At 44.0% G+C, this 26,809-nt stretch overlaps 1 protein-coding gene across 2 annotated transcripts in view; it reads left to right on the top strand.

Moving 5' to 3' along the window:
• adamts18 (ADAM metallopeptidase with thrombospondin type 1 motif, 18) overlaps positions 1-26,809 on the top strand; it is a 50,691-nt gene that overhangs the window by 5,404 nt on the left and 18,478 nt on the right. The window contains exons 4-15 of one of the 2 annotated variants that reach the window (XM_058089516.1): positions 4,309-4,537; positions 4,714-4,928; positions 7,074-7,157; positions 7,254-7,413; positions 9,081-9,186; positions 12,568-12,705; positions 12,813-12,966; positions 16,877-16,972; positions 17,111-17,259; positions 23,013-23,185; positions 24,853-24,983; positions 26,377-26,500. In XM_058089516.1, the coding sequence (XP_057945499.1) occupies positions 4,309-4,537; positions 4,714-4,928; positions 7,074-7,157; positions 7,254-7,413; positions 9,081-9,186; positions 12,568-12,705; positions 12,813-12,966; positions 16,877-16,972; positions 17,111-17,259; positions 23,013-23,185; positions 24,853-24,983; positions 26,377-26,500 (1,759 nt within the window). Of the gene's footprint in view, positions 1-4,308; positions 4,538-4,713; positions 4,929-7,073; positions 7,158-7,229; positions 7,414-9,080; positions 9,187-12,567; positions 12,706-12,812; positions 12,967-16,876; positions 16,973-17,110; positions 17,260-23,012; positions 23,186-24,852; positions 24,984-26,376; positions 26,501-26,809 lie in introns of both variants that reach the window. The other variant, XM_058089515.1, reaches the window with a different exon arrangement.

Here is a 26,809-nt window from a genome sequence, read left to right as displayed (position 1 = left end):
ATAAGCTTTGCTTCTTCCTACTCCTTTTGGACATGTGGAACTGGGAACTGATTATGGGATGCACTCAATTGGAATCTGATGCATGTTCAAATGAAATTAAACCATTACCATTACCAAAGACATACAAAAACGGAAGGATACCAAAAATCAAGGTTTGAGTGCATGAAGTAGAGAATATAGTGAGTTCCTAAAAAGCATCAGAAGAGAGGAAAAAAGTACTAGCAGTTGAACAAGATGGCGGCTAACTTGTGCTGTGGCCAACAGGCTGCAGAGAGGCGACACTAGTAGGTCATATTTTTACGTGTCAGGTCATTAAAATGACGTTTTAAACATTCAGTGGTGCAGCTAATCATCCGCTTAGCACATCGTTATGCACATAATGTTTGGCGAATGATGCGGGCAGCAACATACCCAAAGGATTTACTTGATAAAGATCAGCTGTCAATCAAATAAGCATTGTTTATATATTTATTTTGCAGGCTCGGAAAGAGCGGAAGGTTCAATTCTATTGAATTTGTAGCCATCATGGGGAAGTCAAAACACACTTCGGGCAAAAACGTGGGCTATTGTGGCGAACACTCGTCATTATGGAGCTTAAGTACTTTAGTCTAGACTCACTTAAGACGCTTTCATGTGTCAAAGACGGAGTTAAAAGGCGAAACTTGAGTCTTTTGACATTTTATCTGGCGCTTTTACAGTTGAAAAGTGACTAATTGTACCTTCAGCAGCTCAATGAGATGAAACGGGAAGGACGACTGATACAAGGTGATGTCCTTCACAACCTTCTTGACTTCTAAAGTTCTACGGTTCCTGCTCCAGGGGAGGAAAAGTTCCCAAGGAATGACGCTGGGTTCGGTTTCATCTTTTAGCCGAGGAATATGCAATAAGTGGATGTTGTAAAACTATAGACGCGGAGGAAAAGATGAAAAGATAAGCAAAGGCAGCCGCTGTTTTTATGACTGTTGTCTTGTCAAGGGGCGACAATGTAGTAGTAGTGCAGTAGTAGTGTAGTAGTAGTCAGTGTACAACTTACATAGCAGTACTTTACTATCCATGAACATGAGTCAATACACAGCCATTATTGCCGAAACAGTCGTTGACACAAATTAGTGCCATGATTGTGTCTCGCTTACCGTCAAACGTGGCGTTATTGTGCATGAGTGCTGCTGGAACGGGGGGGGGGGGGGGGGGGGGGGGCTGCTGCTGGTCATTGAGATGAAAGATGAATTCCGACACGAGCTGTGACACTGCTAAGCAGAGCACGTTCCCCTTCCCTTTTCTTTTCTAACGAGGCAACAGCACATGCAGCATATCATGCATTGTCTTCCTGATTGGGACAAAGTAGCCGCAAAAATTTTTCGGCGCCGTAAATTGTCATTAGCAACAAAACTAGCCACTTTCTACAGTGTTTTGAAGTGATTGAAGTGACTTGCCTACAGTCAAACATGGTAGTGGAAGTGTGCATGAGTGCTATCAGTGGTACGGGCACCGGGGAGCTGTGGTTCCTTTTGGGCAAAGACGAATTCCAACAGCACATGCAGCATATCATGCATTGTCTTCCTGATTGGGACATCAAAGTAGCCGCACATGCAAAACTATTTTTTGGCGACGTAAATTGTCATTAGCAACATAACTAGCCACTTTGTACGGTGTTTTGACGTGATAATGCTGTCTTGCCTACAGTCAAACATGGTAGTGGAAGTGTGCATGAGTGCTATGGGAACTGGGGAGCTGTGGTTCCTTTTGGGCAAAGACAAATTCCAACATGTACTGTGCCACGGTGAAGCAGAGCATGTTCACACGGACGCAGCATATCATGCATCATCATGTCTTCTTGGTCGGGACACCAAAAACCCCGTACGTCAAAAACAATTGTTGGTGTGGTGGTTTTATGGTGTTTTGGTAGGATAGTTGGACCTTGCCTCCAGTCAAACATAATGCTGATAGTGCACGAGTGCTGCCAACGCACTCTTGCCAATCAACGACAGGGAGCTGTAGCGACAAAAGTGTCAAGTTTTTGTGGTGTTTTTGTGAGAAAATTATAATAGTGCCTTGCCTACAGTCAAACGTGGTGGTGGATGCTAGAGTGCACGAGCGCTACAGGCACTGAGGAGCTACGGTTCATGTCATGTCCTACATGCCCTGGGACTTTGTTAAGCACAGCATGACCCACTCTCTTTTACTTTTTTATGAATGTGAGTGTGAATGGTTGTTTGTCTATATGTGCCCTGTGATTGGCTGGCGACCAGTCCAGGGTGTACCCCGCCTCTCGCCCAAAGACAGCTGGGATAGGCTCCAGCATCCCCCGCGACCCTCGTGAGGAAAAAGCGGTAGAAAATGAATGAATGAATGAATGAATGTTTCTTCAGGAAATATACAAAATAAAACATTATCTTCGTATCTAATTTGCTATCATGTTATTGTATTTCCCTGTCTTGCCCTCCTTTCTCGTTTTTTCCGTGTTGCTAGTTTTCAAGTAGGAGCTCTCCGTATTCCGTCAGTAATAATAAGTAATACTATAAATAATCGCCTGAGTGCGATGAGGCAAAACCACATGCAGCATATCATGCATTGTCTTCACAATTGGGACATCAACCTATCTGAATATGGGAAACTATTTTTGGGTGACGTAAGCTGCCAGTAGCGACAAAACAAGGAACTTTTTGTGGTATTTTGGCAAAATAATGATCTCTTGCCAACAGTCAAACATGGTGGTGATTGTGCTACCGATGCACGAATGCTACCGCCACTGGTGAGCTGCGGTTCATTTAGGGGAAAAATGAATTCCAGTTCAGCCTTTAGCTTTGCATGCGCTTGTGTTTCCATGTGAAATGTAGGCTACAGGAAGTTTACGTTCCAGGAATTAGAAACACTCAACTCAAACTGTCTGATGACGGTGGCCTGCAGTGTTTTGACAACATGGCGGCTTCTCTTTTGTTCGTTCTGTGTTTATTTTGCCACCTGCTAGTCTGGATGGGAGAAAATGGGGGTGTCAGTTCAGTGGCACACACACATGCTGACACCCAAACACGCATGCACACTCGGGTCAAGGGTCAGTGGGTCAGTGGGTTGATTTGTGTGTTTATTATTGTTTCGTCTTCCAGTGGGCTGGTTAAGAATTTGATACGAATTAGCGGCGATGGAAGATGATGGTACTAGCATCTAAATTTAACTTGTTAGCAAGACCGTTCTCCATCTCCATACTTGGATTACACTTTATGGTGCAAATCTGGATACAATGAAAATAGACTCATTGATTTAACATTTTTGCTGTTGATCCGGCTCCGGGTCGTAAATCAGGGTGTTCACACTAAAAAATGAAAGGATCCAAGATGATATTTTGGAATACAGTACTGCATTTCAGCTTTGTAGTATTGGTGAAATGCTACAAAAATATTACATTTATTGAAAAAAATGTTTCTCATTAGGATGTGGCTTTTTTCTTTTAACAATTTTACTTGTAATTGTTCTTGTAAATTTCAGCTTTTTGTCATTAATTTAATTATGGCTTCATTTCCAGAATATTTTTAATGTATTCCTTTAATGTTATTACTTTCCCCAACCTCATTTAAAAATATAACTTTGTTCTGTTGTGTTTCTCATATTATTAATTTTTTTTATTGTTTAATATTTCCACTACATTATTTGTCCTCAAAATATTAGGAGTGAATTCTTGTCAAATTTGATGTTTTCTCTTAATATTTTGACTTTATGCTCATAGAATTATACATTTTTTTTCCATCTCTGCTATTGTTTTTAAATATAAGTTTCCAAATATTTCAGCCTTTTTCTTTAAATTTTCTTCCTGCAATATTATGACTTTATTAACATAATATTTTGACTTTATTCTGATAATATTATAACTTTTTTCCCAAGCCAATTTCCCAAATGTTTTCTCATAATGATAAAGTTAAAAACAGTTTTTTCTTTAAAGGTCCACCTTTACGCTACAAATATGACCATATTTTTTTCTTTTTAAAATTTTATTCTTGTAAAATTACTGTGCATTTTTTCACTTTTGCTTTTTAAAAAAAAAAGTTTGCTTGTAAAATTATAGTTAATAAACAGCAGTGCCCCCCCGGTTGCTGTTTTTGTAAGGAACCACCCCCATCCGATCTAAAATGGTGTGACGCTCCCTCTCATCCGAGTAAGTGACCCGCTAGCATACTGATGAACAAAGAAACCTAAATATACCCTACAAGATGTTTTCACTTTTGTTTACCCCCAACCTTGATGGAGGTCTGTGCTATGCTAACGTTGCCGATTGTGACACAAAATGATGGCGTGTTATTCGTGTGTGTCTCCCAGTCAGGTCTGATCCGCGTGTCCGAGCACGAGTACCTGATCTCGCCTCTGCCTCGGCATCTGGCCCAACGTCACAACTACACCGCTCCCGACGGTCACCGACCGCACGTTGTCTACAAACGCTCCGCCGAACACGTCGTCCACAACCCGACGGACGGCTCGTCCGGGCGGCACCACGACGACCCACAGGAAGACCCACACAGGCAACACTTCTGCGGGCGCCGCAAGCAATGTATGTAAGGGAACTTCCTTTTCCTCATACTGCTTAGACGTGCTAATGAACCACCATGTTGTTTTGACTAGCTAACCTAGCCATCCATCCGTCCGTCCGTCCGTCCATCGCCAGGTGAAATTATCTCATGCTTGAAAGACATTTCACCTTTGTGGTGACACTTTGGGCCCCCACAGACGCCCCAAAGCCTCCTGCCGACGACCGTTTCCTAATGCCGGATGAGTTCGCCGAACCGGACGCCGAGGGTCCCGGCAGGCCGAGGAGGTCGCCCATCGACTCCAACAGGGTCGGGGGCCTCAACGTGGAGACCCTAGTGGTGGCGGACAAGAAGATGCTGGAGAAACACGGCCGAGAAAACGTCACCACCTACGTCCTCACTGTCATGAACATGGTGAGTGTCCGCTCCGGAAGACGAGACGGCGGTCGTGTTTCCATCCGGCGTGTCCGTTGCGTTCAGTTACAGGCTAGCTGTGAAAAGTACGCAAAGTAAACAAAGTACCGTGTTTTTTTTTTTCGTTTATTCACTCCGACAAGTTAGACAAAAAACAAAATGTACGACAACGGTGGACATTTTTCCCATCAAAAAATCCAAAAAATCCAATTCATATCTTCCGCTCACCAAAAATATGAACAAAAATTAGATTTTTATCGAGAATAATGATGGTTTTACATGCAGAATTAAAAAAAAAACTCATTTCAAAAATCATCCAACACGAGCTGTGACATTGCGAAGAAGAGTACGTTCCACTTCCCTTTTCTTTTCTAACGAGGCAACAGCACATGCAGCATATCTAAATTTAACTTGTTAGCAAGACCGTTCTCCATCTCCATAGTTGGCATACATTTTTGGTGCAAATCTGGATACAATGAAAATAGACTCATTGATTTAACATTTTTGCTGTTGATCCGGCTCCGGGTTGTAAATCAGGGTGTTCACACTAAAAAATGAAAGGATCCAAGATGATATTTTGGAATACAGTACTGCATTTCAGCTTTGTAGTATTGATGAAATGCTACAAAAATATTACATTTATTGAAAAAAATGTTTCTCATTAGGATGTGGCTTTTTTCTTTTAACAATTTTACTTGTAATTGTTCTTGTAAATTTCAGCTTTTTGTCCCATTAATTTAATTATGGCTTCATTTCCAGAATATTTTTAACGTATTCCTTTAATGTTATTACTTTCCCCAACCTCATTTAAAAAATATAACTTTGTTCTGTTGTGTTTCTCATATTATACATTTTTTTATTGTTTAATATTCCCACTATATTATTTGTCCTCAAAATATTAGGAGTGAATTCTTGTCAAATTTGATGTTTTCTCTTAATATTTTGACTTTATGCTCATAGAATTATACAGTTTTTTTTCCATCTCTGCTATTGTTTTTAAATATAAGTTTCCAAATATTTCAGCCTTCTTCTTTAAATTTTCTTCCTGCAATATTATGCAATATATCACTTTTCTTTTCTAACGAGGCAACAGCACATGCAGCATATCATGCATTGTCTTCATGATTGGGACATCAAAGTAGCCGCACATGCAAAAATATTTTTTGGCAACGTAAATTGTCATTAGCAACATAACTAGCCACTTTGTACGGTGTTTTGACGTGATAATGCTGTCTTGCCTCCAGTCAAACATGATAGTGGAAGTGTGCATGAGTGCTATCAGTGCTACAGGCACTGGGGAGCTGTGGTTCTAGAGTACGTTCCCCTTCCCTTGTCCGACACGTTCAGTGACAGGCTAGCTGTGAAAAGTACGCAAAATAAGCACTGTTTTAATAATAAGTACTGTTTTTTTTTTTGGTTTATTCACTCCGACATGTTACACAAAAACCAAAATGTACGACAACCGTGGACATTTTTCCCCATCAAAAAATATTTAAATCCAATTCATATCTTCCACTCACCAAAAATATGAACAAAAATTTTATTTTTATCGAGAATAATGATGGTTTTACATGCAGAAAACAATAAAAAATCTTTCTAAATGAGGAATGGAACTTGATGCACACTTCCCGTACATCCTTAGCCAGATTTGTTTGGGCCCTCCATTTTCCAGAATATGTTAATAGGTTATACATAATGTTAATAAGTTTTTTTATGCGTAATATTGTACAAAAACCAAGGCAACATGTTCAATGAAAAAGCTATCATACGGAAACTGGGACGTTCGAAAACAGAGGTTTGGCTGTATACGTTTGGGTCGTGGAGGTATTCTTCGTTGTATTTCGTCTCTGGTACCAGACCAGTGAAAACCAGTGAAAACCAGTCATTACCTCTTGCGGGTGGGACTACAGTAGAGCTGTCTTTAAGGGAAACTGCGGTGGCGTCTTCCCATTCTCCTAAATACGGCACTTGTGTTCACGCCACAAACGTGCATCCGTGACAAAGTCTTCCCACATTCATCCAAAAAACAGCCTCTTTGGTCGTCCTGGCGACGGTAGGTGCGCGTTTAGCCGTGATGACACACAACATGGTGCTAATGGATGTTGGACTTGGCTCCTGTGTTGCATTAAAAGCATTTTCTTGCAGGTTTCCAGTCTTTTCAAAGACGGCACCATCGGTACAGACATCAACATTGTGGTAGTTAGCTTGTTGCTACTGGAACAAGACCCTGTGAGTCCATTCTGGCTAGAACTCCTCAAATATGCTTTTTACAAGGTTCTGGGGGTTTTCACTTCTGCTCAGCAACTCTGTGCCCTCGTCTCGCAGCTGGGCCTGACCATAAATCACCACGCCGACCAGTCGCTCAACAGCTTCTGTCAGTGGCAGTCGGGCTTGGTGGGCAAAAGCGGGAAGCGGCACGACCACGCCGTCCTCCTCACCGGGCTGGACATCTGCTCCTGGAAGAACGAGCCCTGCGACACCCTGGGTAAGGCCGGCCGCCGCCGCACATTTTGGTTTGGCTTGTTTGGACACCTGAAAGGCTCCACCAAAATGTGTATTTGTGTTGCTGTGTGCACGCAAGGCGGTTGCTTTTAGCGTCCGTGTCCAAGCTGGTCCGTCCGTAACGGGATGGTTCTCATGGGTGCTTCGCATTCTTGGCCGTGTTTGAAGAGGGCTTCAATTGTTGATGAGTGGCTTTAAAGTGGCCCAAAAAGCAAGTAATGCTTAACTTGACTCAATGCTTTGTTCGTTGGAAAAATGGCATGAACGAGTCCTTATTGTAATCTTTTTCACCAATTTCTAGTGCGTCTCACATGTGCTAACGTTCCAAACGTTTGGTGGTGAAAAGTGAATGGATGCACCTTTGCCAGTTTGATATTTAGTAAAGCGAAACATGTAGATGTACGCAAAAGCCTGGTTTATGCACAGACTGCCATGGCGGCCATATTTTTCCAGCAATCTTTGGAAAACCTCCAATTTTACACGCATGCGCATGTTAGTCCCCGAAAGGTGTGGACCAAATTTTGTGCCCAAAAGTTACACTCTGTGTTTTTTAGACCTGTGTGATGAATTTCCATCAGTCATCCAGACATACCGGGTCAAACACGTGAGGTTTAAAGTGCCAATAAAATAATAACACAGACAACACAGTAGGGGGCTGCACGGTGGTCGAGTGGTTAGCGCGCAGACCTCCTTTAAATCCTTTTAATAACCTTTAAATCAACCTTTATTTAACATAACAGAAACATTCTTCATCATTATTAAGTCTCACAGGTTTTCTATAAGTGGTTAGCGCGCAGGCCACACAGCTAGGAGACACAAGTTCGATTCCACCCTCGGCCATCTCTGTGTGGAGTTTGCATGTTTCCCCGTGCATGCGTGGGTTTTCTCCGGGTACTCCGGTTTTCTTACCACATTCCAAAAACATGCTAAGGTTAATTGGCCACTCCAAATTGTCCATAGGTATGAATGTGAGTGTGAATGGTTGTTTGTCTATATGTGCCCTGTGATTGGCTGGCGACCAGTCCAGGGTGTACCCCGCCCCCCGCGACACTCGTGAGGATAAGCGGTAGAAAATGAATGAATGAATGAATATGGATCGACATATTGAACCAAATATAAGACACCTAATTTTCAAGCCCCCAAACACTAAAAAGAACGAATATTGACTCATATTTCCAGTGTCAGTAAAATACCAACTGGTAGATTGCATAGCATTGAATATTATTACCTTACAATTAGCATCATAATTTAGGGTGACCATTTTGATGAACAAAAACCACGCCAATAAGATACTCAAATGGTTTACTCCTATAATTATGATGCATTAATGTTGTGTGGATAAAACAAAACAATAACAATGACAGTAATGGATTCGATTTAGTGCCTCTCAAGATACCGAAACATTTCACAGTGAAATTGGCTCGCGACCAGTCCAGGGTGTACCCCGCCTCTTGCCACAAGACAACTGGGATAGGCTCCGGCACCCCCGCTACCCTCGTGAGGATAAGCGGTCGAAAATGAATGAATGAATGAACAACGCAGTAGTGAGGCACGTTTTGTCAAATGTTGACTCTCTTGTGTGCAGCGTTTGGGGCTAGAAGACTTCCACCTTTTAAAAGTTCACATGTGTACGTTTGTTGTGGTCTGCAGGTTTTGCTCCCATCAGCGGCATGTGCAGCAAATACAGAAGCTGCACCATCAACGAGGACACGGGACTGGGCTTGGCCTTCACCATCGCCCACGAGTCCGGACACAAGTACGTACGTCCGTGTAGTAGACCGCCGCGTTGGGTCAACGGCAATCACACGTTTGCAAGTCACGTTCCACGGCGTCGGGCCGAGAGGGGGTCTCAAACGTCACGTGCAAAGACACAAACGCGCTTCGACCTGCCAGCGTTTCGTCAACATCGCCCGTGACTGTTCGGGAGGATGGCCCGAGGAGACGAAGCTCTCTGTTTGTGTTTGCGTTTCCATTGAGATAGAAGGTTGATTTGTTTGATTGACATTTGTTGGGGGGGTTTTCACGGTTAAACTCTTCCATCTGCCTGGCACGCTCCCAACACAAACCTTGGAGATGTTTTTTTTTCTTTTTGCCCACATGCTAATATGTCAAGAAGTTTTGATAGCGGGAGCATGCTGAGTCAAACTGACAAACGAGGACGGAAACGTGACTTAGTACGTGAGCTCCCACGTTTCAGCAAGTACGTTATTCTATCTTGTCAAGATAAGATAACACACGTGAGCGGCGACATAATTGTGTCTTGCCTGTACAGTCAAACGGGAAGTGGTAGTGCGCGCGAGTGCTGCTGGCACTGGGGAGCTGTGGTTCATTGGGGAGAAAGATTGTTCCGACAAAGACGAGCATTACGCCCTGCCTCGTTCTTATGAAGTTTAATGAGATAAAACAGCATGCAGCATATAATGCCTTATCTTCCTGAAAGGCACATAATGGCATGCAGCATATCATGCATTATTATATGCATTATTATATGCATTATTATATGCATTATTATATGCATTAATGCATTATTTTTTTCATAGCTCATTGCAACAAATCTAACACATTTTTTTGTCCTTTGATGGGATAATTGTGTCCTGTCTCGAGCAAACATGATGGTGGTAGTGTCACGGTCTGGGGCTGCACGAGTGCAGCCGGCACTCGGGAAGCTGCGGTTCACTGAGGTGAAAGATGAATTCCAACATGTACTGTGACATTATGAAGCACAGCATGACCCCAACCTTTTTTTCTTGAGTTTAATGAGGCAACGCTGCATGCAGCATATCATGCAGTGTAGTGCGGCATGAGTGCACTCAAGGAGCTGCGGTTTATTAAGGTCAAAAATGAATTCCAACTGGTACTGTAACATTGGGAAGCACAGCATGACCCCCTCCCTTTTGTTTCTTGAGTTTAATGGGGCAAAGCTGCATGCAGTGTAGTGTGGCATGAGTGCACTCGAGGAGCTGCGGTTCATTGAGGTCACAGATGAATTTCAACATGTACTGTGACATTGTGAGGCAGAACATGACCCCTCCCTTTTTTTTCTTGAGTTTAATGAGGCAAAGATGCATGCAGCATATCATGCAGTGTAGTGCGGCATGAGTGCACTCGAGGAGCTGCGGTTCATTGAGGTCAAAGATGAATTCTAAAACATACTGTAACATTATGAAGCACAGCATGACCCCCTCCCTTTTTTTCCTGAGTTTAATGAGGCAAAGCTGCTTGCAGCATATCATGCAGTGTAGTGCGGTATGAGTGCACTCAAGGAGCTGCGGTTTATTAAGGTCAAAGATGAATTCCAACACGTAATATAACATTGTGAAGCACAGCATGACCCCCTCCCTTTTTTTCCTGAGTTTAATGAGGCAAAGCTGCATGCAGCATATCATGCAGTGTAGTGCGGCATGAGTGCACTCGAGGAGCTGCGGTTCATTGAGGTCAAAGATGAATTCCAACATGTACTGTGACATTATGAGGCAGAACATGACCCCTCCCTTTTTTTTCTTGAGTTTAATGAGGCAAAGCTGCATGCAGCATATGCAGTGTAGTGCGGCATGAGTGCACTCAAGGAGCTGCGGTTTATTAAGGTCAAAAATGAATTCCAACTCGTACTGTAACATTGGGAAGCACAGCATGACCCCATCCCTTTTGTTTCTTGAGTTTAATGGGGCAAAGCTGCATGCAGTGTAGTGTGGCATGAGTGCACTCGAGGAGCTGCGGTTCATTGAGGTCACAGATGAATTTCAACATGTACTGTGACATTGTGAGGCAGAACATGACCCCTCCCTTTTTTTTCTTGAGTTTAATGAGGCAAAGCTGCATGCAGCATTTCATGCAGTGTAGTACGGTATGAGTGCATTCGAGGAGCTGCGGTTCATTGAGGTCAAAGATGAATTCTAAAACATACTGTAACATTATGAAGCACAGCATGACCCCCTCCCTTTTTTTTCCTGAGTTTAATGAGGCAAAGATGCATGCAGCATATCATGCAGTGTAGTGCGGCATGAGTGCACTCGAGGAGCTGCGGTTCATTGAGGTCAAAGATGAATTCCAACATGCACTGTGACATAGTGAGGCAGAACATGACCCCCTCCCTTTTTTTCTTGAGTTTAATGAGGCAAAGCTGCTTGCAGCATATCATGCAGTGTAGTGCGGTATGAGTGCACTCAAGGAGCTGCGGTTTATTAAGGTCAAAGATGAATTCCAACACGTAATATAACATTGTGAAGCACAGCATGACCCCCTCCCTTTTGTTTCTTGAGTTTAATGGGGCAAAGCTGCATGCAGCATATCATGCAGTGTAGTGCGGCATGAGTGCACTCGAGGAGCTGCGGTTCATTGAGGTCACAGATGAATTTCAACATGTACTGTGACATTGTGAGGCAGAACATGACCCCTCCCTTTTTTTTCTTGAGTTTAATGAGGCAAAGCTGCATGCAGCATATCATGCAGTGTAGTGCGGCATGAGTGCCCTCAAGGAGCTGCGGTTTATTAAGGTCAAAAATGAATTCCAACTCGTACTGTGACATTGGGAAGCACAGCATGACCCCCTCCCTTTTTTTTCTTGAGTTTAATGGGGCAAAGCTGCATGCAGTGTAGTGTGGCATGAGTGCACTCGAGGAGCTGCGGTTCATTGAGGTCACAGATGAATTTCAACATGTACTGTGACATTGTGAGGCAGAACATGACCCCTCCCTTTTTTTTCTTGAGTTTAATGAGGCAAAGCTGCATGCAGCATATCATGCAGTGTAGTGCGGTATGAGTGCACTCAAGGAGCTGCGGTTTATTAAGGTCAAAGATGAATTCCAACACGTAATATAACATTGTGAAGCACAGCATGACCCCTCCCTTTTTTTCCTTGAGTTTAATGGGGCAAAGCTGCATGCAGTGTAGTGTGGCATGAGTGCACTCGAGGAGCTGCGGTTCATTGAGGTCACAGATGAATTTCAACATGTACTGTGACATTGTGAGGCAGAACATGACCCCTCCCTTTTTTTTCTTGAGTTTAATGAGGCAAAGCTGCATGCAGCATATCATGCAGTGTAGTGCGGTATGAGTGCACTTGAGGAGCTGCGGTTCATTCCTTTAATTGTCAGCGGTGTCAAAAGCTGCGGTTATCTTCTTGTATGTCTCGCTCCAGTTTCGGGATGATCCACGACGGCGAGGGGAACCCCTGTCGTAAAACCGAGGGCAACATCATGTCCCCGACTCTTGCGGGAAACAACGGGGTGTTCTCCTGGTCCACCTGCAGCCGGCAGTACCTCAGCCGCTTCCTGGGGTGAGCCTCATCATCCTCATCATCATCATCATCATCATCATCATCATCATCATCATCATCATCCCTGGGTATTCTGTGTGATGTTCACGCCTGGCTGTGTTCACCAGAACCACTCAGGCGTCCTGTCTGGTGGACGAGCCCAAGCAGATCGGCCAGTACAAATATCCCGAGAAGCTTCCCGGGCAGCTCTATGACGCCGACACGCAGTGCAAGTGGCAGTTTGGCGCCAAAGCCAAGTTGTGCAGCCTGGACTTTGTGAAGGTGAGACGTTTGTTTATTTACTCCTTCATTACTTTACCTCTGTAGTAGAATACAATACAGGTCCTCACTTGAACTTCTCAGTACCTCCAAATCAGAGGCCATGGTTCTCAGTCGGAAAAGGGTGGAGTGCTCTCTCCGGGTTGGGAATGAGGTCCTGCCCCAGGTGGAGGAGTTTAAGTATCTCGGGGTCTTGTTCACGAGTGAGGGAAAGTGGGAGCGTGAGGTCGACAGACGGATCGGTGAAGCCTCGGCAGTAATGCGGTCGCTGTACCGGACCGTCGTGGACCGGTACAGCGGACCGGTGGATCTATGTTCCCACCCTCACCTATGGTCATGAGCTTTGGGTCATGACCGAAAGAATGAGATCATGGATACAGGCGGCTGAAATGAGTTTCCTCCGTAGGGTAGCTGGACTCACCCTAAGAGATAGGGTGAGGAGCTCAGCCATCCGGGAGGGGCTCAGAGTAGAGCCGCTTCTCCTTCACATCGAGAGGAGTCAGTTGAGGTGGCTTGGGCATCTAGTCCCTGGTGAGGTGTTCCGGGCATGCCCAGCCGGGAAAAGGCCCCGGGGCAGACCTAGGACACGCTGGAGGGACTATGTCTCACAGTTGGCCTGGGAACGCCTTGGTGTCCTCCCGGTGGAGCTGGAGGAGGTGGCCGGGGACCGGGAAGTCTGGGCTTCCCTTCTAAGACTGCTGCCCCCGCGACCCGGACCCGGATAAACGTAGGAAAATGGATGGATGGATGGACTTGAACTTCATTGTCATCTTCAACAGTAGGTTCAATCATCTGACCTGGTCCGCCATCTCTACCAACCTCTGTGAACAAGAACCTTTACATTACAGTCCTACTTAATGTTTCTCACCTTCTTCCTATCCCTCGCATTCCTTCAGTTTTTCTCTGGAAAACATTTGGACATCCCTGATCTCGGAAATGCATCTAGGGAACGATCATAAAGCGATGACCTTGATGTTCTCAAAACTGCAGACTTTGAAGGCTTTCCTTAAACCTGTTCTTAAAACCGAGTATTCGCAGACTGATTCTGTCCTCTTCGGAACTCTTATTCAAACTTCAAGTCTTTCCCACACTCGCCTGTATGGGAAACACAATCTACAGAAGAGTCTTCCAGAACAATCCCGCTAAGGAGCTTCCGTCGTAAGAAGCGGCTCCATCACACGAGGATATTCCGTCTTTGCAGCATCAATGATGTCCTGCTAAAAAGACATGGCTTTATTAATTGGCATCATCTTTGGCAAACACCTTCCGACCCCCCCATTTTATTGAATTCCTTCAATGGAAAGATCCCTGTGCCACCCGCCCCCACCCCGGTCAAGCCCTGCGGGCTGGATGAGGTCTTTATGTTAGCTGGTATTCATTGGTGCCAATTCAAATGGAAATAATGTTTGAAAGGCGACAACCTCTCCTTTCGGGAGCTATAGACGCTGGGAAATGCGCTCGGTAAAAACATACGACCTGCGGGTCCGTGTAAGGGGGTGTTCCCGCTCAGAATGTACGACAAAACAAGAACGGAAAACCACGCCACTTTTGTTTTGTTTGTGTTTTAAGACTCCTCCAGAAACATTCATTCATTCATTTTCTACCGCTTATCCTCACGAGGGGTGCTGGAGCCTATCCCAGCTGTCTTTGGGCGAGAGGTGGGGTCCACACTGGACTGGTGGCCAGTCAATCCCAGGGCACATATAGACAAACAACCATTCACACTCACATTCATACCTATGGACAATTTGGAGTGGCTAATTAACCTAGCATGTTTTTGGAATGTGGGAGGAAACCGGAGTACCCGGAGAAAACCCACGCATGCACGGGGAGAACATGCAAACTCCACACAGAGATAGCCGAGGGTGGGATGGAACTCTGGTCTCCTAGCTGTGAGGTCTGCGTGCTAACCACTCGACCACCGTGTTGTGTCAATAAATGCACACCCTCAGGGACTGGGGGCTTCAAGGAGTTTCAAAACTGTTGTTTTGGCACTTTGTCGTTTTTTTAGAGCTTTTTTCAAACTGCAGCATTTGAAAGTAATGGTAATGGTAATGGTTTTATTTCATTTGAACATGCATCAGATTACAATTGAGTGCATCCCATAATCAGTTCCCAGTTCCACATGTCCAAAAGGAGTAGGAAGAAGCAAAGCTTATTAAATCCTACCCCTCCATCTAGTACTTTTACAATCAGTAACTGTTACATTTGTTCACTTCCTGCTTTCCTAATTTAATTTAATTTAATTCAATTTAATTCAATTTAATTCAATTCAATTCAATTCAATTCAATTCAATTCAATTCAATTCAATTCAATTCAATTCAATTCAATTCAATTCAATTCAATTCAATTCAATTCAATTCAATTCAATTCAATTCAATTCTATTCTATTCTATTCTATTCTATTCTATTCTATTTTATTTTATTTTATTTTATTTTATTTTATTTTATTTTATTTTATTTTATTTTATTTTATTTTATTTTATTTTATTTTATTTTATTTTATTTTATTTTATTTTTTTGTCACGTACCGAAGTACGACGTGATATGACCATAATGGGTGCCATAGTAAGTGTCAATATAGTGATATATATAGCACATCATGATTGGTTGAAGACTCTTCATCCTTGTATTTAGCAAACATCAACTGCTTGTATTATACAGTAAACCTCGGATATATCGGATTCAATTGTTCCCACTGGTTTTGTCCAATATAAGCGAAATCCGTTATATGCGTATACCGGAAAATGTCTGTTTTACGCATATATGGGATTTATATCCGGTATATGCGTAAATTGGATTTTATCCGTTATAAAAAGGCACTTCCTTGACTATGTTTCCAATGTACCCGGACGTGCAGGCAACGCTGCAAACGCTGCAAATTATGTCGTATAGCGGCCTGTCACGAGTCGGCGAATCGGAGCGCCCACGATGCGGCCATCCGATATATGCCAGGGAAATTTAATGGAAATGCATTGGAACGGGACTGGAGATTTTGTCCGAAATAGGCAAAATCCGTTGTAAAAAATCCGATATATGCAAAGAATTTTTATTGGAAATGCATCACAGAAAAATCGGTTCTTTTTTATCTGTCCGTTGTGAGCGAATTTCCGATATATCCGAGTCCGATATATCCGAGGTTTACTGTATATGTGTTTCTTGAATTGGCTCATTGTTGTGCATTGTTGAGCGAATTCAAGAAACAATACAAGCAGTTGTAGAAAGTACAAACAAAATAACATAAAATAGTTGTCTATGAAAAGTACGGCATGCTTATGTTAAGGGTTGTGTTTCTGCAAAAATGTTATTTTCTGCACGACTACTGCATCCGTTTGTATTACTTACCACATATACGCTCATAAATGTTTTCTGTGGTTTATGCAAGTCTGTGTGAGTTGGGCGTGACATTGTTATGGTTTCAAAATTGCAACATTTTTGTGTCAACGTTCCTTAAATCCTTGCCGTGGATCAAACTTCACATGGTCTCGCCTCGTCTACATCGAATCCTCCGCTGCTGCCGAGGCTGTCAGAGGAAACCTGGGGAGGAAAACCCTCAAACATCTCCCCGCTCTCCCTCTTCCGCTCTTGCCCGCTGCAGCCGGGCTGGCTGCCAGCTGCCAGGATCGGCAGCCCGTCTCCCGGTCCGGGCTCTCCCTCTGTGCTCACTCACTCGCTCTGTCTCCGCATTGTTGGGTCAGATGACACACACAATTACGGCCTGTTTCATTAAAGAAGCGCAGTGATTGGATTTGACGGGGAGGCTTTTTTTAGGGGAGCTCGTTGCAGGGCTTATCGTGCGGGGTGGTTCTGGCGCCGGCAGGGAGCAGCTGATGCCCACTCAGCGGCGGTCACGGTAGACAACGTCTGCTGGCCGTCCTGTCCTGACCTCCTTTTGTGGTTCTTTTTGGGCAGGACATCTGCAAGTCGCTGTGGTGTCACCACACGGGCCACCGATGTGAGACCAAGTTCATGCCCGCCGCAGAGGGCACAAGCTGCGGGCCAGACATGGTGAGGAGTGTTTGTGGGGATTGGGACACACACCGTCCAGTCCAAGACCCGCTCGACCTCCATTTGTCGGCTTTTCCTAGAAACCGCCGGCACAAGCTCGTTATTGTTCATCCTGTGCTCTTCTCTGTCTTTGCTCAGTGGTGTTGGCGCGGTCAGTGTGTCAAATATGGGGAGCACGGCCCCAAAGCCATCCACGGCCAGTGGTCGGCCTGGTCCCAGTGGTCGGAATGCTCCAGAACCTGCGGAGGCGGGGTCATGTACCGAGAGCGCTCGTGCACCAGTCCCAGGTAAAACATAAACATCCATAAATGGCATTCATTGGAAACGTACGGCCGCTTCCACGACATCAAAACATGCAACAGGTTTTTTATACGACACTCTTGGAGCTCCTGAACGCACCGTTTGCCAGGTAGCTGTCAGCGCGTGCACGCAAAGTCAGCTGACCGTCCAGACTGACAGAAGGCAATCTCTCCCCATGCTCCAGACGGACCGGGTGTGGGGGGGGGGGGCCTCCTAATAGCGGGCTCTGTGGGCCCGAAGGCTGCCAAGACGTCCCGCATTGCTGCTCGCCCACTCAGACGTAATGCTGCACATCCCACAGTGCAACACGCTGTTTTTTGTACACCGTAACCGATATTAATTACTTTCCATGACATTAGACGTAAGTACGAGTCATAAGTACGAGTGGACATGTGACCCTTGGAACTCAAAAATGGCATCTTCAACGCGTTCTTCATCCCCCTTCAACATTGGTCTACTCGTTTTTGCATCATCGTAACACCTGCTATAGGGCAAGACTGGTTAGGAATGTAGGAATGGAACATTTTTCCTCTGCTTTGTTGACATTGGAATGGAAAATATTCCATTCATTACAAAAGGCAAAATAATCAATATAATCAAGAGTCTAACTTGTTAAGAAACCCCACTAAAACCTCTCCATTGACAAAGAACTGCTTGGGATGGATGTGGATGGAGAAGACCGGTGAAGGAACTTATGGTCCCTGACCCTCCATAACGAGGATGGGGCAAGTAGAAGAGACAAAGTGAAGTAAAATCCTGTGTCGAATTATTACAATTTCCTGGTTGTTTGTCTACGTCAGGGGTGCTCATTAAGTCGATCGCGAGCTACCGGTCGATCGCGGAGGTGGTACTGGTCGATCGCGGCGTGACATTAAAAAAATATCATCCCAGCATCAATGCCGTCACTTGATTGACATACAGGGCAGCCATTCAGATGACAACTGAATGTTGCCCTTCGGGCGACCAATCAAATCAAACAACGTCTCTAAGTGCAGCAGAACTTACGATGTCAGCCTATCATCCATCCCCGTTACTTGATTGACATACAGGACAACCAATCAGATGACAACTGAATTTTGACCTTTAGGTCACCGCTCATGCGTAAACAACAATGCAAAGTGCTAAGCTAGTCGGCGAATTGCGAGATTTTAAGCCCTCGCTAAAGTTTATGGTCACTAAAATGAGTGAAGGAGCTGGACCAAGTAAAAAGGCAAAAACTGGACCAAGTAAAAAGGCAAAAAACATATCACTTCCATACGGATATGGAATATTATACGGATATTATGATACGGATATTATCCATGACTGATAAACATTTGGAAGTGTGCTTGAGGCTGGCTATCAGCAGCTACTGTCCGGACTATGCATCCCTGGCTGGTTCAATTCAGTGCAAGTCATCAAAGTAAACTCAGGTAATTACAAAAAATGTTAATAGTTAATTATGTGTGTTTTGCAATATTGGCTCATTTGGTTATGTAAGGTACATCAACATACATTGTACGTACAAATAATCCTCAATACATTTGAAAATAAATAGATGTTCAGTAGCTCGCATGCTGAAAAAGTGTGAGCACCCCTGGTCTACGTGGTACGTTTGTCCTACGATGGATTGGCAGGGTGTTTAGCTGATCCGAGCCGTGAGCTTAGCCGGCAACTTTAAACTGTCCATAGATGCAAATATGAGTGCGAATGGTTGTTTATCGACACTTTATGTGCCCTGTGATTGGCTGGCGACCTGTCCAGGGTGTACGAAGTCAGCTGGGATAGGCTCCAGCATAGCTCTACCACCCCAGTCAGGATAAGCGGCATCGAAGTACACGTCTTCAAGTCTTTTCTACAGTTTGTAAATTCATTCAAGACATTCTTTGTTGCCCGTCGTTCAATGTCAAGTACCAACAGACGTCTTTTTCCTGCATTTCTCGGTTCAGTGCGACTACTCTTGAAAGGTTTTCTTCACAAACTAACACCCGACGTGTAAAAAGTGGAGAAGTTGTATCCTCCTCCAACCCCCTACAAACACACAAAGGGGTCAGTTTAAATATTTGGACTGTTCACTCCACTGGGCTCATTGGCGCTTACTTAACAGCCGGGCAGACACGGACGCGGCCGGCCCGTCTCCTGAATCCCCGCCAGGGATCAAAGATGTTTTCTGCTCATATGATACACATTACGCATACGCCATGACTGGCAGAGCGGCGAGGGCCACGGAGCCCTTTTCAAGCAGGTTAGCTGTCAGCTTCATTTATCATTCCTGCGGCGCTGTTGCAGCAGCTCCTGCTATTACGCTCCGAGTTACGGGGTCAGTGGGACACGGAGGGGGGAACGGCAACGGCAGCCGAGTCTTTGGGTTTGATGTCGGACCCCTGATTTGGGTAAACACTCTTTAGTATTGATAATTGACAATAAATAGATCTTGGGACTTGAACTCCTTCAACTGTGTGTGTGTGTAGGCCGTTGGTAATCTCAGTGATTAATTTGGCAGGGCCCCTCTACTCCTAATCGGACCAGAACCACATGGATTAGCCTGAATCCATCAGCCTGTCGCTAAAGTCATCATCTGGTCAGCAAAAGTATCGACTGATTGTGATGTTTTATTCCATACATCAGTTTCCTGAAAAAAGGTGTGCAGCAAGGATCAATCTTAGGCCCCTTGCTGTTTGTCTTTGTTTGAATGTTACGCACCTATGGGTCACCTGACCCTAATTTTGTTGCTTCCATGACATGCCAAGGTGTCGTGCAGCATCCCCCAGAGCTCGGGCAACACTTTATCAGCAAGTTCAGGTCTGGGCGAGTGGATTCCCTGTCTGGATTTAAATAGGCAGATAGAGTTTAACATTTTTCCCAACAATAAATGCAACTGATGTGCTGTACAGAGACTTTATGGCGACTTTTGGGGAAAATTAGGGTGGGGACAAGTTACAGTATTTACAATATTTCCAAGAAGAACATTGAAATAGTTGCAAAATAAAAGAAATTTTACGAGAAATTTTACGAGAAATTTTTTACGAGAAAGTCAAAATATTATGAGACGAAAACTTACAAAGATTTTTGAAGTAAGCTGCATCGGTGTGAATACTGTATCTTCAAAAAGCTGCAGTGATGCATTCATTCCTCAGAAGGGAGACCCCAACGACTCCCAACCTTTCTCAAGGTCATTCATTCCAAAAACAGACAATTTCGCCCCAAAATCATCAGTGGAATCCGACATGAGCGTCTGCTTCTGTGGAATTGATAGATGAAAGCTTTTCCTCGGAGGCAGACCATGAATCTTCTCGCCCTCGGCACCCCCCCATCCACCTGCCTCCTTGCTCCGTGGTTCCCCCCGTAGACCACCTGCCAGATCAAACGGTCTCCTTAATCCTCACCATCAAGCCTAGGAGATTAGGGTCGCGATCTTGACCTGCTTTTGACGGCGCACGTTTTGTCACACACTCAATTTAAGGGCAATGATGGGGCGAGTGGTGCTCGGGTTTGGACCCGGAGATGAGAGTCTTTCACACTTGTCGTAGCGCTGCATGAAACAGGTGCCTTCGACACGCTCACCTTTCACATGCAGAAGATTTAACAGCGCCTCGGGACATCCCGGCATCCTGACACAAACCAAAGAATCATATCTGGCTCATGTTGTGTTTTTGGAAGTAGCTTTATGGTTGGGATGCTATCAAATGGTTGGGATGCTATCAAATGGTCAACGCTGTAGAAGACAAAAAGTGAAAGAGACGCCTGGGAACTGTGTGGAACTTAGGGATGCAAGCATCCAAAATCCATCAAACGCGCTGAAGAAGACCCAAACGGAGTGCGTGAGCACTTTGCCATATGTCTGCTATGTTGTCTGCTTCCGGCCTAATAGGATCAAGATACATCCCAACGACCTCCCTGTGACCCCCGACCCAAGGCCGATTGACCCAACTTGGAACACCAGGAAGATTTTCCACCAACAAACCCTGTCGACACAAACCAACTTGTCTTTCGTCTATTTTATTTTTATTTATTTATTTATTTATTTTTAATTTTTTTATTTTCCAAGTTATGAAAAGGACCAATAAAGCAGAGAGGACTTACAAGACAACGTCTACTAAACTAAAAAAGTTGTACATTTATAACCTTATTCTTGTAAATGTACTTTTACACTTTGTGTACATTTTCTATAACCTTATTTTTGTAAAAAAATTCTCATAAATGTTTATTTTGTAGTTGTAAATTTATGAGAAAAATGTAATTTAATTTAATTTAATTTAATTTTGCAAGAAAAAAGTAATTCATTTACATGAATAAAGTCATAAATTAGTGAGAAAAAAATGGAAATAAGGTAAATAGCCAGGAAAAATAAATTAACCAGAAAAACGTAAATTTACAAGAGTAAAGATCAACATTTACGAGAAAAAGTCGTCAAAGAATCCACATGGAAAGAAAATGTAGTTTTCGAGAATAAAACAAAGTCAATGTACAAGAAAAAAAAGTCTGAATAAAGTTGTACATTTACGAGAATAAAGTAGTCAATTATTGTTGTAGTAAATAAAAAGTAAAAAAAAAATAACAAAACATAGCTTAAATTTAATGCTGTAAATTTACGAGAATAAGATGGTAAAATTACAAAAAAAAAGTCATTTAGCAAACTAATGGCATACATTTACGAGAGCAAAAAGTAGTACATTTATGACAATAATGTCGTAAATTTCCCTCCCAGTGCCTTTTTTCTCGTCAACATTTTTTCTCAACTTTTTCTCATAAACTTATCGACTTTTGACCTTTTTTTCCAATGTGTCTGCAATATTCCGCCGTGCTATTGGACTGTTTAAGAGAAAAGATGACTAAAAGATTCTTCACCACCGGGTACCAGTTCCCTCGCCAAGCGTCCTGCAGCATCACCGCCTGTTTTTACGAGACATGTTTGATCAGCATGGTTCTTCCGTCTCTCCCTGTGTCCGTGCTCGGCGTACACTTACTGCGTTAAGAGCTGAAGTCAATTTTCTCTGCTGGTGGTCGGGCTGGAATGCTCGACGATGAGTTTAAAAGCTGTGGGAAATGCGATGCCCGCTAAATGTCAACAGACGCTGCTCTCCAACATGTGGTGATTGATGGGAGAACGCAATGGTCTCGTTGCTGCTCTTTTGTTGGATTTATACCCAACCGGTCCTTATCAGCCTGACACAAATGATGGTTTTATCGTGCTTTGTAGGAGTACCATGGATTTTGGTGGAAAATCGGTGCCGTACAGTATCATTTCTCTTTGAAACTCATATTGTTCGGGCTTATTTTCGCTCCACAGAGACAACACAAAAGGAGCAATACCTGAAATTGATACCAATAGTAGGCTTTTTCTCTTAACGTCACAAAGCTGAGATGCACTTTTGTCTTGAAATAAACAATATATAACTTATATAACTTCTTAGCTTATCCATAAATGCGAAATCGGTTGGTATCAGTATCTGATTTATCCCGATCGTGATGATATTTTAAAAATGCTGTGTACAACACATATGCGTTCATTCTACCACAGCAGATATGTCATGTTGCACATATCGCCATTGGCTGATATCGGTATCGGAAATCGAGAGTTGGACAAAATCGGCAAAAATCGGCAGAAAAGCCAATATCGAACATCCCTACAATTTTCACTATGTGGCCCTCGCTATAAAAGGTTTGGACACCCGTGGGTTCCAACCGCCATTTGTATTGACTCTGTGGCACAGTTTCCTCATCCTAACGCAAGGTTGTTTCCTCTTCCTGTGTGATGCAGGCCGCAGTACAACGGTAAATTCTGTTCGGGCTCCAGCCGCTTCAACCAGCTGTGTAACACCCGGCCGTGCCCGCACAACACGGTGGACTTCCGGACGCAGCAATGCGGCGAGTACAACAGCAAGCCCTTCAGGGGCTGGTACTACAAGTGGAAGCCATACACCAAAGTGGACGGTACGGTAAAAGCTTATCCTGTCAAGAGTCCCAATGAATGGACGCTCTGTCTTGTGTGAAAACTGGAAAGCTTTTCTTAACTGGATGTCAGTAATTGATTCCTTTCGAACATTTCCAAGGGTTTCCATAAGATTTGTAAAGACGTCACGCAATTCTGACGTAAAGCACAAGAGCGCCGAGCGTCTGATTGGCCGGCTCTTAAACACACAAAGCCATGCGTATTGCCGCGGGCGAGCTTTGTCTCGTCTTAATTCGGCTTGATCTTCTGTATTCTGCACCGTGCTGTTCCAGCCCAAATCTCTTTAATGAGGTTTTTTCTGTGATGCCAAGCTCTATTTACTGCCGGGGTGTCTGGGGCCAAAAAAGCTGGAGGAAACGATGGCTGTGTGTAATATGCATGGGAGGCATGCAGCCACTTGCACCCCTCCGCACAGTGGGAATAGATTTGAAAAGGAAGCCTTCTGGCTCTCTCTGAGCCGGGGTAAAGAGAGAGAGAGGGGGGGGGGGGCAGTGAAGGACAGCGGTGTGTTTGGCCGGCGTCCCGGGCCTGTTTAAGCTCTTGATGAATGGGAGGTTATGTTGGGAGGAACATATTCTAAAGTGCCTTTGGGACCTTGGGCCAAGTCACCTTTGCTGTCATTTACTTCAACCACGGGCGGCTGTTCAGACCTGTCTGTGATGGCTGACCTTTGAACTCCACAGTAAATCCCCAGAGACGACTTCATTGTCAGTGTCTGTCCTTCCCATTCCCGCTGTGCTGCAGCTCGCCGATGGTAAAGCGACGCCGGTTTTAGCACCACCGAAGGCAATCAGTTTTGTTGGTTCGGTAATCAGTCAGGATTTGACAGAAAGACCCAAGGTTGGCTCGGACCAATGACAAACCCGGCTTTGCTGTAATCACAGTTGGGTGTCTTGGCTTGATACAACCATTGACGTTTTCATCTGTAAAGCTCAATCTCCTTGATCGACTACGCGGAAAACCTAAATGTTCGATGCCTGTGATTATTCTCATTCATCCTGGTCAATAAAACTGGACCGTTAGGGTCAGCCTCCTGGATCGATAACAATCAGCCATAAATCTGTATAGGAATGGATTGTGGACTCGTGCACCGGTTATGGCAAGAGAAGCCATCAGAGTCTGGGCTGCCGGAGAAAGGATTGTCACGGAAAAACCCAAGCCCTAAAGTTTGGAACTTTGGATTTTATAAGAAGGGCAGAAACCTAAGAAACCATAAGATATGAACATTAGTCGTAGAATCAAATCAAATTTGTCGACTGCATTGAGTCGTATCAAATCGTTTTTAAATCGATTGTTTCTTTAATCGAATGGTTACGTGTGTATCCAATCGTCTTTCACAAAGAGATTTCACAGGCTTCATCAGTTTGCTAAAAGGCTCAGTGGGACTGGATCTCTCAGACTTCAGCTGTCCTATCTAGTCAGATTGCTGTATGTCCCGCCTAGTCTTTCAGCATAAATGAGTGAAGTCTGTTCCGATGGAAGCCAAAACAAGAGTCGAACAGTCCGGTCTACTCTTGGATAAAATGGCTCTTCCCGTATCGTTGTCAGTGGAAGCATCCATCCTGGAACCAGGAAGTAGCTCTTTACATCTTGGGATTCTTGCTCTCCTGTCGATTGACTTTGTTTCTGCAACCCCACCCCTGCACAGATGAAGACATCTGCAAGCTGTACTGCACCGCGGTGGACTTTGACTTCTTCTTCGCCATGTCCAGCAAGGTCAAAGACGGCACCTCCTGCTCCGACCACAAGGGCGACGTCTGCATCGACGGAGTGTGTGAGGTACTCTCGCTTTATTTTCTTGCCTTTAAATGAAACAGCTCCCCAGATGAACTCTCCATTGGAAATGAGATGATTCACTCGAGAGAGTCAGGTGGCCTCGCCTGCCGAGTGACCGCCGTCCCACTGTTGTTGACCGAAGCGCCGCTTTTGACCGGCTGTGCGGCGGTAGACCGCGAGTGTCGCTTTTCAGCAGCCGTCAAGAGCGCATTTCTAAACAATCATTTCAAAACTCTGACCATGATCTCTCCTCCAACTTAACCCAATTGTCTTGTGGTTCAACCTAAACCGACGCGTTGACACTTACTTTGTCCACGGGGAAGACGCGCAGCAGAAACTAAATCAGAACGAGTCGGCCACAGTGTTGCCTTTGGTGGGCCACCAGGCTTTGGCTTTAATTGGCCCAGACATGAATTACATGTTGCGTTCAGGACGGTACGGCAATTACAGTCACTGTGGCCAATGTACATACGGTACATACGCTTGTTAAGGACGGCACTGCATCTGGCAACACGTGGAACGCTGAGAGCCTCTTGAAATAAAGTTTGGATAAGGCGTCAGCTGTGTGCGTTCACTTTAAGACCCGTGTAGGGGTCTCTCTAGCTTCTACGTTTCAATATTTGATATTTTTCATTGTGGATATTTAAAAAGATTTACAGTCTTGTCATATGATATACACGTAAAATAGATGCACATTACAGCAAAACGTTTATTTTAAGGAATAATTAATACATTCATGTGTTACCTAGGGACTGCACCCAGGGTTCAATTCCACCCTAGGCCTCGGTGTGGAGTTTCCATGTTCTCCCCGTGCATGCGTGGGTTTTCTCCGGGTACTCCGGTTTCCTCCACCATTCCAAAAACATGCTAGTTTAATTAGCCACTCCAAATTGTCCATAGGTATGAATGTGAGTGTGAATGGTTGTTTGTCTATATGTGCCCTGTGATTGGCTGGCCACCAGTCCAGGGTGTACCCCGCCTTACGCCCGGAGACAGCTGGGATAGGCTCCAGCACCCCCGCGACCCTTGTGTGGAAAAAGCGTTAGAAAAATATTAAATTAAATAAAATTAAAAAAATTCTAAATATTTTATAAATGATAATAATACATCATTAAAATATTGTTATTAAATAGTTAAAATTAATATATATAAATATACATTATATATCATATAAATGTATTTATATTGTTAAATAACATGTTTTTATATTGTTTATTTTTATGTTATTCATTTATTATCATTATTTTTTATTTTTTATTTCATATGTAATTAATAATTGTATACTATATGCATACATATTATATACTGTAAATGAATGTGGGGTTTGCAGTGAAATCTGATTTTCTGCCATCTTGAAGCATCTTCATGTCTGCTTTTTTTCGTGCTTCCTGTGCAGGCTGTCGGCTGCGATCAGATTTTAGGTTCCAAGGCCTCTCTGGATGCGTGCGGCGTTTGCAAAGGGAGCAACTCCACGTGCAAATTTCACAGGGGCCAGTACACCCTGCAGCACAGGGCTAACGGTAAGCACGTCCTAGCTTACGCTGGGAACGGGAATGGCTTTGTTCCTGTAGAACAGGGGTGCTCACACTTTTTCAGCATGCGAGCTACTTTTAAAATGACCGAGTCAAAATGATCTACCCACTACAAAAATGCAAAACATCTATTTATTTTCAAATGTATTGAGGATTATTTGTACGTACAATGTATGTTGATGTACCTTACATAACCAAATGAGCCAATATTGCAAAACACACATAATTAACTATTAACATTTTTTGTAATTACCTGAGTTTACTTTGATGACTTGCACTGAATTGAACCAGCCAGGG

Source organism: Doryrhamphus excisus, chromosome 12, assembly GCF_030265055.1.
Source record: "Doryrhamphus excisus isolate RoL2022-K1 chromosome 12, RoL_Dexc_1.0, whole genome shotgun sequence".
In the NCBI taxonomy this organism is placed as follows: Eukaryota; Metazoa; Chordata; class Actinopteri; order Syngnathiformes; family Syngnathidae; genus Doryrhamphus; species Doryrhamphus excisus.
Note: the sequence above shows the minus strand (reverse complement) of the source record. Positions and strands in the feature narration are given on the sequence as shown.